The 14,360-nt window shown below is 42.4% G+C and overlaps 1 protein-coding gene across 2 annotated transcripts in view; it reads left to right on the forward strand.

Annotated features, from left to right (window-relative positions):
• dnah5l (dynein, axonemal, heavy chain 5 like) overlaps nucleotides 1–14,360 on the forward strand; it is a 472,330-nt gene that overhangs the window by 401,364 nt on the left and 56,606 nt on the right. For both annotated transcript variants that reach the window (XM_068012046.1, XM_068012056.1), the window contains one exon: nucleotides 13,489–13,836. In XM_068012046.1, coding sequence (XP_067868147.1) covers nucleotides 13,489–13,836 — 348 coding nt within the window. The remainder of the gene's footprint in view (nucleotides 1–13,488; nucleotides 13,837–14,360) is intronic.

The following is a 14,360-nucleotide window of genomic DNA, read 5'->3' on the forward strand; positions in this document are numbered from 1 at the left end:
CCGGTTGGGCCTCTGTTCAAGGAAGAAGCGAAGAGCCCTCAAACGTCCTGGTGGGGGATGGAGGTGAAGAGAGATTGGACGTCCATAGTGAAGAGGAGGCGGCTGGGGCCAGGAAACTGGAAATTGTCAAAATGATGTAGGGTGTCAGAAGAGTCATGGATGTAGGTGGGAAGAGACTGGACCAGTGGAGAAAAGATAGAGTCAAGATAGGAAGAAATAAGTTCAGTGGGGCAGGAGCAGGCTGACACAATGGGTCTGCCGGGACAGTCCTGTTTGTGGATTTTGGGAAGGAGGTAGAAGCGGGACTATGAGGTTGGAAGCTGCAGAGGGAAGATCTCCAGAGGGGATGAGGTCAGTGACAGTCCTGTGGACAGTAGCTTGATGTTCGGTGGTGGGGTCATGGTCCAGAGGGAGGTAGGAAGAAGTGTCTGAGAGTTGGCGTTGAGCCTCTGCAAGGTCGAGGTCGGTATGCCATACAACAACAGCACCACCCTTGTCTGCAGGTTTGATGACAATGTCGGGGTTAGACCTGAGAGAACGGAGTTCCTCAAGTTCAGAGGGGGACAGGTTAGAGTGAGTGAGGGGGGCAGAGAAATTGAGATGACCAATATCTCGCCGACAGTTTTCAATGAAAAGATCAAGAGCGGGTAAGAGGCCGGGGGAGGGGTCCAGGTAGAGGGAGAATGCTGGAGGCGGATGAATGGGTCTGCTGGTCGGGGGGAGAACTCTTGGTCAACGAAGTGAGCCCGGAGGCGGAGGCGACAGAAGAAGAGCTCAACGTCATGCTGAGCGCGAAATTCATTGAGGTGGGGGCGTAAGGGGATAAAACTGAGACCTTTGCTGAGTACAGAACGTTCAGGGTCAGAGAGGGGGAGGTCAGAGGGTATAATGAATATACGGCGAGGGGTCAGATCAGACGGGGTGGGGTCAGAGGGAAGTGAAGGGGAAGAAGGATCTGAAGGGGCATTAGTCCCCATCAGCTGCTGGAACTTACGTTCCTTGACACCTGAAAGGAAGAAAAAAAGTTTTTTGTTAATGCGTCGGCTGAGACAAAGGATGAAATGAAACTGCGGAGTAGAACAGCTTTGAGATAAGGTGAGGTGGTGCTGCTGGAGAGAAAGGTTCAGTGTGTGCATGTGGCGGCGCATAGCACTGAGTGTGGATCTCATGATGTGGCGAGAGTAGCAGTGCGAGGAACGTTGTATCTCTCGGAGATACCTGTAATCCTGGGTGGATTCAAAACATGATGGGTGAAACTGCAGTTGGAATCCACGTGGAATAAGTCGGAGCTGGAGACAGTCGCTGAGGAAAGCGATGTTGCTGTGAAAATTAGTTTTGGTAGACACTTTATGAAACACCAGGAGGGAAATAGAAAGCAATGAAGGTGAACAAGGTAAAAGAGACAAATGAAAATCCCGTCGGAGAGAAGAGCAGAACTTCTTCAAGGTAGGCATTCCTGGAAGAGAAGTGGCAGTGAATTAAACACTAAAATAAAAGCAAAATACTGCGGATGCTGGAAATCTGAAATAAAAACAAGAAATGCTGGAAATACTCAGCACGTCTGGCAACATCTGTGGAGGGAGAAGCAGAGTTAACGTTTCAGGTCAGTGACCCTTCAGTAGAACTGGCAAATATTAGAAATGTAAAAGGTTAAAAGCAAGTAAAGTGGGGGTGGGGCAAGAGATAACAAAGGAGAAGGTGTACCCACTGTTTGCTTACCCAGTGTTTTTTTCATAGTTGTACGTGCGACTGTTCAATTTTCAATCCGTTAACACCCTTTCTGTACTAATGCTTTGTCTTTCAACACACCATTAACATATCTTTGCTCCATGACCTTCTGGTCAGCTGTTCTGTGACCTTGTCCTATCAGCACCTTCTCCTTTGCTTTCTCTTGTCCCACCCCCACTTTACTTGCTTATAACCTTTCACATTTCTAATATTTGCCAGTTCTGAAGAAGGGTCACTGACCTGAAACGTTAGCTCTGCTTCTCTCTCCACAGATGCTGCCAGACCTGCTGAGTATTTCCAGCATTTCTTGTTTTTATTTCAGATTTCCTGCTTGCAGGTATTTGTTCAGGTTCTGCTGCACTCCCCTGTGGCACTTTGACTAGGTGAGGCATCACCCTCACGGTTTCTCTGCCTTCTTAGGACTTTCTTTGTCTCTGCAGGTTCCTGTAAATGCTGTTGGAGGGGTGCTTCTAGTGTCTGCATTTACATAGGTTGGTGTGGGGTCTAATTTTTCAAATATTTCAGGGTTGGTCGACCAGACGGTAGGGGTTTACATTTGAGATTCCTTCCAGACTTCCTTGGTCCCTTTTTCCCCTTTCCTCTCTATCCTTTTGCTAGCCTTGTGCCTGCCTATCCCCTTTTGTTCATCAGCCCTCTTCTAGAGGGTCCTCCAAACACTGATACAGAACTTTAGGGGTGCAGATTTCACTGCAGGTTGGGGTTTTCCCTCAACCTGGCACATGTGGCAACTCCTACAGTAGTCCACCACATCTTTCTGGAGTCAAATTGTTATCTTATGCGGGCTTTAGTTTTTCATATACCGACATGTACAGCCACTGTAGTCTCATGGACCATTCTTAATATTTCTCTCCGGTACCTTTGTGGCACCAATAATCGGTGAACCACTGTGCACTCCTTGCTCTCATGTCTGTGAGGAGAACTCCATTTCCTCATCACTACCTCATTCTTTAAATAGTAGCAATCAGGGACTCCCTCTGCTTCAATTTCAGACTGGGCAGCCTGTGCTAACTCTCTCAATACTGGGTCAGCTCGCTGAGCCTCAGCTAGAGAAGATTTATTTAATTCATTCCCTGGGTCCTCTAACTTTCCAAAGAAAGTCTCAGACAGACAGACCTCATGGTCATCTGCCTGCAGTGCCAATTCAGTCTCCTCTGGGGGAGCTGGTTTGATCATGGCCTGATTCACTACATATTCAGGGAAACTGCAGGGGACTGTCTCCTGCAACTGCCCTGTCTTTCTGACTCCTGCGGTCTCTCTTACACTACTGGGGAAGCTACCACCTTCGTCCCCGCCAGATCATTAGCTAGGAGCAGGTCAACCCTGTCCACAGCAAACTAGGGACAATCCCTACGGTCACTGTCCTGAAACTAGGTCACACTCCAAGTGCATCCGGTGTAAATAACATTCACCACCATTCTGGTGTTTACTGCACCCTCTGGGGGTGTCATGCATCCCCACCTGCCAAGAATGAGGCACATAAATTTTGCCACATGGCCATTAAACTTAAATTTGTTGCTGGGAAGAAAAAAGGGGCCTATCACAAGGAATTGTCAGGCCCCTCATTGGAAAGACAGTGTTGGAACAAAGGAACCAGTCTCTGCTCCTCAATACACAGAAGGCGTGGTCAGACCAGTTTAGTCACATGACTAACTGGCTGTTTCAGAGTTTTGAACTGAGAGTTTTAAATTGGCCACAGGGAATTTGAACTCAGAAAGCCATTTGCTCCTGGACTGAAAAGACCTCTCATGGCTGGCTCACCGCAGCCTCTCCTGTCTGCTTCCATCTCTTTCTCACAGAACTGAAACTCACTGAAGATACATGAACTCCAAGAGAGAAAAGTCTCCTACAGTGGACAAGGTTTAAGAAGAATACAGGGCCCCAATAAAAAGCAAGAACTACCTACAAAAGGACTACAGTGAGCTCAAAGCACAGTAACAAGAAACTCTTCAGATATTGCCTCAGACCTCGCCACCTTATTTTTCTTCTGCTCTTTTCTGTCTCTATTTGCATGTGCGTAATGGGTATACACGCTAGCATGGGACGCGGTGCATATCCATAGGCGTTAACCGACAGGTAGGCTTCCTGGGTCTAACTGTTACTGCAGTTAAAGCCACAGCTTGTTCTGCTGTGCTTTCCATCAGGTCCCTTCATCTTCACTGAGTGGATGTGCGTTAATTAACCCTGCAGGTTTTCCCTTTAGTTTCCAGCAGTCAGCTCTTAGATGCCCTACTTTATTACAATGGAAGCACCAGGCCTCCGGGTCTCATTCCTACTTACAGCACCTTCCTTTTTGGCTGGAGAAGGGCCCCCTGTGTCTCCTGCTTTTCTTTCCCTCCCAGGTCTGCTTGAGTTTCTATCACCTGCCCATTTTTTGTCCTTTTTGGATTTGTGGGGGTGACTCGGAAAGATTTTCCCCTGGGAACTGACTTATAAATGAGAGCAAGCTCATCAGTCAGCACTGCGGCTTGCCGGGCTCTATGAACATTCTGTTCCTCTATGTGTCTTTTTGGAGAGTGGGAGAGGGTTTTTAAATTCTTATAGCAAAAGTACCTCTCTCAGATTTTCATAGCTGAGTTGCACTTTAAGAGCCCTCAGCCACTGGTTAAAAGCCAGCTGCTTATTTCTCTCAAACTCCAAGTAGATTTGATCAGCTTGCTTCTTGAGGGTTCTAAACTTTTGGCGATAGGCTTCCAGTACTAACTCATATGCCATGAGGATAGCATTTTTGTCAATTCACAATTGGATGACCTCTCATCTGGCAACATGGAATAAACCGCATAGGTTTTTCTGGTTAGCTTGCTTTGTAGCAGGAGAGTCCAAGCCTCAGCCCGCCACTTTAACTGCCCTGTCAGTTTTTGAAAACATACAAAAAATGCTTCCACGTCTCCCTCATTGAATTTTGGGATCAACTGGGAAAGTTTTAACAATTCTGTACCCAGCCCTGAATTACACTCCTCCATATTGGCCATGCTTTCACTGGGGTTACTCTGTCACCCCCTAGTTAATTCAAGTCGCCTCAGCTCTCTCTCTTCGCATTCCTTATGGAAGGTTCTTCTTTCTCTCTCCTGTCTCTTTATTTCTCCTGTCTCTCTCTCTCTCTCTCTCTCTCTCTCTTTCTCTCTCTCTCTCTCCTCTCCCTCTCCTTTTCTTCACGTTCCTTCTGGAAGGCTCATTCTCTCTCCTCAAATTCAAGTTCCTCTGTTTTAATTGTATCTTTGCTAGCAATAACCTGCCAGAGTCTATTTCTAGCCCTGTTTCTGCTTCTTCAGATTCAAGGGGAAAATGTTTGGCCACTAGTCTTAGGAGTTCAGACTTTCTAGTCTTGGCACGGAAAGTGATCCCACACTGTTGAGCCATTTTTCTTAACTCTTCCATAGACAGTGCTTTCAACTTATCCCAAGTTACTTCATCCTGGCTTGGGAGTGTATTGGCTTCAATCACAGACATATTAGTATTCTAGCACACACAACCACAAGAAAAACCTGTATTGAAATCTTTTCTCTTCTTTGATTGGGATCAATTTGGCTTCCCACTTCCAATTTCTCGTTTGTCTGTGGGTCAAATCCCAGATGCTAGCCCCCAATTTTCTGTTATGACCAGGTGAGAAAGGGGTCCAGGGGTTCCCTCTCAGCCTTTGCCTGATTTAGCTGTAACAGGGTTTAATTTTAAAAACACCATGTTTTAGTTCCCCCTTAGCGAATCCTTGTTTGCTGCTTTCCAATTGCAAGGCAGAGAAATCAGACAGGTTTTCTTAAATTTAAACAAGAAAGGTGAAGTTTATTAACCTTAAACTCTAACCCAGTTAATGACTACGAATACGCAACACGACCACGCTAGCATGCATACGTGATAAACACACGCAGATAGAGACAGTGAAAGTAGAAAGAATAAAGAGGAAAAGTTTGAGGCAATAGTTGGGTGTATTTACAGTCTTTTGAGTTCAATGTGGAGTCTTTGATTGCCGATAAGTCTTGCTGTTTTTTGAGGCCCACTGCCTGCCTTAACTTGTTTCGAGATAGGAGTTTTCTCTCTTGAGGTTTAAGTGACTTCAGTGGGTCTGGAGGTTTGTGAGAAAGCAAGAGAGAGCCAGCCAGGAGAGAGGCTATCTTGTTCCAGGTTCAGTTGCAATCTGCAGTCTGTCTTCAAACTGTCCTGTGTCTAGTTTCAAAAGTGTGGGCTAGCAGGTTGGTCATGTGACCAGCTGCTTTAGCCACTCCTGCATTTGTGGATTCTCCATCTTAGCAGACCCTGGAATACAAGCTTTCTTACACCTTCAATGTCTGGTGATCAAACTCCATTTGGGTTAATTGGACCAGGGAGTAGTTGCTTTGTCTCTCCAAGCACCATCTCTTAGTGTGCAAATGTTCTGCAGCCAAATGTCTGGTCATCTCTTTAAACGAGTCATCTCTTCACTGCAGCCACAGTGTAAAATTAATGTACATATGACGAAATTAATATGTCTCATTTTTGGCAGGTGGGGGTCTTCGTGACAACAGACAGTGACAGATTTTCTTGTAGGTTTAAAACAGAAGGTTAACGATTTATTGAACAATATGCCTTCCCAAGATGGTCGCAACCGCACCCACACATGCATTCACACACACACACACCCATATACACACGCAAAAATAGATAGATAGAGAGGAAAAGCGTAAATGGTTTGAAGTGAGGTAGGTGTTCGGAGTTCAGGGAACACCTGTAGAACCTTCTCGGAGGGCAGTTTCTTTAAAGTTGCGGGCCTGGGTTTTGTAGTTTTCTGATGGTTAAGACTTCAGACTGGAGGCTGTGGTCACTTTCAGTTCTCCGCTGCATCATGTTGAAGTATAAAATTCACAGCAGGTCTGCTTTCTTATTTTGGCTGACCTTCCCACTGTCACTGGCTGGACTTCCTTTCTGTGGCGTTCTTGTGATCTCTGTCTATCTGTCTGTCTGTCTTTCTCTCCAGAGATCTCTCTTTTAAGGAAAAATCTCACATTAGCCTCTTTTAGTGATGCATGGTCCCCTTCCTGCTGTGGCCACACAATGGGCCAGGATGTGGCTACTTCACACTTTCTTTGTTTCAGAAGAACTCATTCAATTCAGGAATGTCTCTTGATAGTTTCAAGGTGGGTGTAATTGACACCTCCTAGCCTGGAATATATCCTTTTGTCCTTAACAGACAGTGAGACAGTTTGAATATACAGGCCAAGTCAGCCGACCTGCAGTGGCCATTTTGCAACACTGTCCACTTCTTAAAAGAAAATTATTTTTTTTTATAGCTCTTCAGCTTGGTTCTGTATTTTCATCACCACTTCTCGTGAGCTTGACACCACCCCCAAAAAGGGAAAAAATTAAATTACTTGGATTTCATTTTTATGTTTGTTTTTTTTTAGTTGAGAAAGAAAGAAGGAAGGAAGATATAGGGTCACACCACTGCACATATTCTGTACTCATGCCACCCACACCTCAATATTACAACTGCTAGAACTGGCATTTCCATTTCTTGCTCAAGCTTGAGTTTTTTTTAATCATCCTTTCTTTGGATGAGGCACAATTATAATTGAATTTCCTTTATGGGCATCGAAATTTTGCCCAAGGAAAGATTCTGTTTAGAAAATTCAGTGTTTTCTATCTGAGTATTGCTGAAAACAGAGACATTTTGTCGAAGATTTTCATCTTGCAATCATCAAGACAACTCAAAAGAATACCAATGTAAGGGAAGCAACAAGGGCGGCACAGTGGTGCAGTGGTTAGCACCGCAGCCTCACAGCTCCAGCGACCCGGGTTCAAATCTGGGTACTGCCTGTGTGGAGTTTGCAAGTTCTCCCTGTGTCTGCGTGGGTTTCCTCCGGGTGCTCCGGTTTCCTCCCACAGCCAAAAGACTTGCAGGTTGATAGGTGAATTGGCCATTATAAATTGCCACTGGTATAGGTAGGTGGTAGGGGAATATAGGGACAGGTGGTAGGAATATGGGATTAGTGCAGGATTAGTATAAATGGGTGGTTAATGGTCGGCACAGACTCGGTGGGCCGAAGGGCCTGTTTCAGTGCTGTATCTCGAAATATAAAAAATATTTATGCTATATGAGAAGGGAATGCTGATTAGTTGGCAAATGGACTCTGATTCGTAGAGGCATTGTCATGGAGACCAGTTTATGGTGACTGACAATTAACTGCCAAGCTTTGTTTCAAATTTAAACCAGGCAGCTTGACTCTGGTTAAGACATTGCCCTGAGAAATGAACCAGTGAATGGCTGTCACATATTTTGTTCAGCTGAAACAGGCGCAATGTGAATATATGTTCTTTCTGTCTGCAAAGAACAAGGCCCTGTGTATTCATATATGTAACTTTCAGTACGCACAAATGCACCACACTGTGAGCCCGACTGACAATTAGCACACTGAGGATTATTTAGCAAATGTTGTCCAATCGTGGAATCACATCTAATGCTGGACACTGTGTTTTGAGTTTTGCAAGCACGGGCTGGTTGGGTAGGGTCTGTACCTTGCCGGTTGCGAACGGCGGAAGGGACATGTTGTTTGATATGATCCGCCAGTCTTTGGGACATACGGCCTAAGGCCGTCATTTTCAGCCCTGAAATGTTCCCAGTTTACCTCAGATTATCCTGGAAGGGTAATGTATCCCAACAATTTGAGCAACAAGTGAAACTAGCTGTTTTACGCTGCTACTATGCAGTAGCAACACATGTGGTGTTCGCCACTAACAGGATGCTGCCGTCAAGCCAAAAAGACATTTTGCCTGTCACACAGATGAGTAATGTGATATATGAATTTCAATGCCAGTGTGATGCTAGGTATATAGGCCATACACCACTGTCTCCCTTATGACACCTTATTGAATGTCTTTTGGAAATCCAAGTATACCACCTCTACTGATTCCCCTTTATCTACCCGACTAGTTACATCTTCAAAAACTAATAAATTGGTCAAACATGATTTCCCTTTTGTAAAACCTTGTTGACATTATCTGATCATACTATGATTTTCTAAGTGGATTGTTTAGACTTCCTTAATGATAGATTACAGAATAGCGGTGTTATTTTTGCTAACTTGCAAAACTCCACTGAGACTGTTCTAGAATCTAGGAAATTTTGGAAAATCATAACCAGTTTAACCACTATCTTTGCAGCTACCTCTTTTAGAACCCTAGGATGTAGGTTATCAGATCCTGGGACTTTGTCAGCTTTTAGTTGCTTAAGTTTTCCAATACTTTTTCTCTGCTGATATTAACTACCTTAGGTTCCTCATTCTTATTAGCCCCTTGGTCACCCTTTTTTTCTGGTATGTAATTTTTGTCTTCTACTGTGAAGACAGGTACAAAATATTTGTTCAACATCTCTGCCATTTCCTCATTCTCCATGATAATTTTCTCCTGTCCCTCTAAGCAACCATTGGTTATTTTAGCTACTCTCCTCCTTTTTAAATACTTGTAAAAGCTCTTACAATCCGTTTTTATATTCCTGGCTAGTTTACTCTCATTTTTTAAAATCAAAATGTTAGTCGCCCTCTGCTGGTTTAGTAAACATTCCCAATCCTCTGGCTTACTATTATTCTTTGCAACATTATAAGCCTCTTCTTTTAATCTAATACTATCCTTAACTTCCCGAGTAAGCCACAGATGGATCTTTTTTGCTGAGTTTTTACTTTTAATGGAATTTTTTTTTGAACATTTTGTATTATTTCTTCATCAACCCTTTCTATTACTTAAACAACAGTCGGTCCTCCTGCTTTTGCTCCGTGTTTGTTTCGGAGCAGTCATGCTTGGCTTGTGTTATTTAGACTTTTCTGATCGAGTATATCCCAAGTGCCTCTCAAGTATCCCAAGTTCCAAAAGCAGGTGTTCACTGAACTCCACAGGGGAATTACAGCCTCCCCTGCCCTAATGTTACCCCGCCTGCAAGATCCTCCCGAAATTCCCTCCAAGTGACTTACTTGCTTGCAAACGAGCCATCCTTTTGTGTGTGCTGCAGCATTTAGTCACTCAAGCCTCCTCTCCTGCTTGCCAACCAGTTGCCACATTCCACCTATTTCAACTGGGCAGCTGGCTGGCAACATCAAAATGAGGCCCAGGAGTTGAAATACCCTGGGCCTCAAACTTAGGCCAGCAGTTACATCTTGCATGCACCTTGACCTCTGCCCACCAGAAACCCAACCCCATGGTTTCAAACACATTTATTTTCTCATTCAAGCAACAACAACAATAACTTGTATTTATAGTGCACTTTTAACATCATAAAACAGTCCAAGGCACTTCATAGGAGTGTTATTAAACAAAATTTGACCCTGAACCACATAAGGAGATATTAGTGTCATGAATGTGCTTTCATTGTTAATATTGTTTGAGGACTGGTGTTCAAAAGACTGTGGAATTACCTGAGAAGATTCTGGACTTTTTTTTAAAGGGTTACTGGAAGGACCCTTGGGACTTTGTTTAAAAACAAACACTTACTGGAAGTCACTTGTATTAAACTAAGTAAACAGCAGGAGCCTTGCTGATTGTTGGAGTTATTTACAGAGAAGTGACATGTCTAGATTTATGGTGGTCAGGAGTTGGTTTCATTTTTGAACAGTTTGATTGGGCAGTTGGGATGTGAGTCTGCTAAGAGAGAGGTAACCTTTTCATCCTGTTCAACCTCTTTGAGAAACCCTGAGAATTCAGTATGAGAACTGGAGAAACTGATGCAGCCTTTCTCCTGAGAAGCTTCTGCGAGACTTTCTCTTGACATCTCCTAAATAAACTGCTTCTGAAAAGATCCCCGTGACAGCCGCATGTGTCTAGTGACAGCTGTCTACATATATCCGGACCCCTAACCAACCGGAAAATTACATATCTTATCCTTTTTCTTCAAGAATTAACAAGTACCGTGCCAAAATACTTTTTTTGTGTTTTTTTTGTAAAGTTGATCTCTGCAGCGAAAGCTTCTTTATTTTTCCTTTAGCTGATGTATGTGTGTGGGTGTGTGTTGGGTTATTTAGAAGGGAATATATATTTACTTTCATATTTCAACCTGTGTGTTAATAAGCTTTGCATCTTTATTGAATGAGTCTTGTTTTATAAAAAAAAATAATTTTGTTGTTTATTAAAGAAACTTGGTTGGCGTACATTTATTCTGATACTAAAATAGATAAAGTATATAATTGGCCATATTGGTAACTGGATAAAACATTTAAATATATGTTGTGACCCATGGAGAATTGGAACTAGAGAAAGACAGTGCACTCCTCCATCCTTGGTCATAATATTAGGGCAGATGACCAAAAGCTTGGTCAAAGAGATAGGTTTTAAGGAGCATCTTAAAAGAGAAATGTGTGGAAGAGAGGTGGAGAGGTTTAGGAAGGGAATTCCAGAGCTTAGGGCTTTGGCATCTAAAGGAATGACCACTAATGGTGGAGCGATTAAGATTGGGGATACTCAAGAGGCCAGAAATGGAGAAGTGCAGATATTTCAGAAGGCTGGAGGAGATTACAGAGATAAGGAGGGGTGGGGCCATGAAGAGAATTGAAAACAAGGATAACCATTTTAAAACCAATGTGATGCTTAACCAGGAGCCAGTGTAGGCCAGCGAGCTCTATTCTGCCTTATACATCTACAAAAGCGCACTTTTCTCTTAAATATACATGAAATATCATTTCATGGTTAGTGGGTGTATAATGCTGTCCAGAATTAATTTAAAGATTACCCGTGATCTCAGCTAGCATTCTAGTCCATAAAATAGATTATCTCAGGAGCCAAAGTGAATTCTATAAATACTTTCATTCGTCCCAAAGGCTTAACTATCATAACTCACAGATCTCTATTGTTTGTGAATAATGGATCTTTAACAGAACCATTGAAATTTACGGCACAGAAGGAGGCCTTTCGGCCCATCATGTCTTTGTCAGTCAAAAAAAGGCCATCCAGCCTAATCACACTTTCCAGCTCTTAGTCCCTAGCCTTATAGGTTATGGTGCTTCAAATGCATATCCAAGTATTTTTTAAATGTGACAAGTGTTTGGACCTCTACCACCCTATCAGTTAGTGAGTTCCAGATCCCCACCACCCTCTGGATGAAAGAATTTCTCAACTCTACTCTAATCCTTCTATGAATTACTTTAAATCTATGCCCCCTGTTCATTGACCTCTCTGCTAAGTGGAATAGATCCTTCCTATCCATCCTATCTAGGCCCCTCATAATCTTATACATCTGAAATAAATCTCCCCTCAGTCTCCTCTGTTTCAAAGAAAACAACCATAAACTATCCAATCTTTCCTCATATCTAAAGTTTTCCAGTTCTGGCAACATCCACAAAATTCTCCTCTGTACCTTTTGTGTCAGAACATTGGTAACACACAATGAAATTGCCTCCTATTATTTTTCATTTCCAATTTTCTTTCTGGAGTAGGGTATCATGCACCGTATGCTGTTAGTTAAACATATTTCTACACCTTTCAGCTTAAAACTTTTTTCACCAATATTACTGGAAGTGCAAACTATAGTATACATGGCAAGGACAGTGGGGCATCTGGGACCTAAGCGAACAACAGGACCAACATTGTATCTTCTTAACAAATGAGTTTTAAGGATTGAGAAAGAAACCAAGGAATGACAGAGAAAGACGGTGAATTAGAATCCAATCAGACACTGAAAGAGAAAATGAGGGAAATATTGGATTAAGGGAGCGAGAAAAAAGAGGAAAAGTAAGAAAAAATGTAAAAATTTAAAATTTTTCATTTTTTTCAATTCTCTAAGAAGAATTTACAACATGCAGGACTAAGACTGAACAGTTTAAATAGTTTCCTTTTTGGACCAGAGAGGTGGATTTTAAAAGGATACTTATGCTCTTAAACACCAGCCCTAACTTTCTGTGGTGAACTTAATGGGCAACTAATGTGCAAATGTCGCAAGTTCTTAAAAATAATGCAAAGCAAATGGCAGAGCAGTGTAAATCCACAAGCAAATTCCAGAGATTTGCAACTCACAACTGATCTATTAATCCACTGAATGCAGGCTGATTTGCGCATTAATGAAGGTGTTATTTTGCAGCAAGTTGCAACCCTTGTGTTTTTTTCTTTCCTTTCAAAAAGTGTTGACTACCTTGCATCTTCTGCCAATTAGGAAGGTCGAACAGTCTGAGTTGCAGACCTCTTCAGGACCAAAGCATTACCATTTCATAATAAAATTAGCTACTTGGTGTTGTGGCAGTGAACCAGATGACATTCATCTAGTGGTCAGGATGATTTCAGGGGACTGAGGCAGATGCATTCGAATGGCAGGCAGTCCCTGGAGCACACAATCCATGTTGCTACCAATCTTTTGTGTTTGCTTTTTGTACTTCAGTTCACTTCATTGCCTTACCTAAGGTAGTATTTCAATTCATGAAAGGAATAGTATATAAAAATGTGAAGCATAATAAGCACAACTCCAGTGCAATACTGAAGGCCCTATCTGCCCTCTCAAGTGAAGGTAAAAGATCCCAGGGCATTATTTGAAGAATAACAGGGGAGTTCTCCCTAGGCTTCTAGCCAATTTTTACCCCTCAATCAACATCACTAAAAAACAGATTACCTGGGCATTATCACATTGCTGTTTGAAGAATTTTGCTGCGCAATTGGCGACTGTATTTCCTACATTACAACAATTGCCACAAATCAAAAGTATTTCATTGGCTCTAAAGTGCTTTGGGATATCCTGAGGTCATGAAAAACATCTTTGTTTTAACTGTAGTAATTCTAGTTCATTTTTCCAATTAACATCTATAGGAAAGACGTAAGTTTGGTCCACTTGGATGGAACATTCCATATGAATTTAATCAAGCGGATTTTACTGCCAGTGTTCAGTTTGTGCAGAACCACCTGGATGAAATGGACATTAAGCGTGGTGTGAACTGGAACTGCATGCGCTACATGCTGGGGGAGGTGCAATATGGAGGACGTGTAACAGATGATCTGGACAAGCGACTGCTCAATACATTCGCAAGTGTTTGGTTTGGGGAAATTATGTTCACAGATAAATTCTGCTTCTACAAAGATTATATCATTCCACAAGGCAAGACAGTTCAAGACATCCTGCATTACATTGAGAGTCTGCCGCTGGTTGATAGTCCTGAGGTATTCAAGATTTTGTCTGTCAAAATGAAAATCTACCTGATGTTAAGTTCAACATTTTTAATAATACATACCTCCTCTATGTTCTACGAATGACCCAACTGTTTTCCCATTTCTAATGCATTTATTTGTTCATGTCCCAGACTTCAGTAAAAATGGTACAAGGGCAGAACGACACAAATAAATGGAAAACATGAATGGTTAATAATGTGACAAATGGTAAAGATATAAACTATTCTGATAGAGTTGAGGCAGTAACTTCTGTTTACAATTTGTTCGAGCAATTGTAGTACTTCTAAAAAGGCATCATGTATTATCATTTGCTACTTATAACAATACTGCAATTTAATTCAGCCTCTGTCAGAATCCTTAATACCCATTTACAAAAGGGAGGCTGAGCTAATCCAGATATTTACAAGCCGATTAGTTTGACATCTGTGATAGAGAAAATTACATTAACTCTTTAGAACACTGCTCTCTTGCCATCAGGTAAGAAATGGAAAGAGGGTCTGAATAATGGACACTTT

The sequence above is a fragment of the Heterodontus francisci genome, chromosome 2 (assembly GCF_036365525.1).
Source record: "Heterodontus francisci isolate sHetFra1 chromosome 2, sHetFra1.hap1, whole genome shotgun sequence".
Classification (NCBI taxonomy): Eukaryota; Metazoa; Chordata; class Chondrichthyes; order Heterodontiformes; family Heterodontidae; genus Heterodontus; species Heterodontus francisci.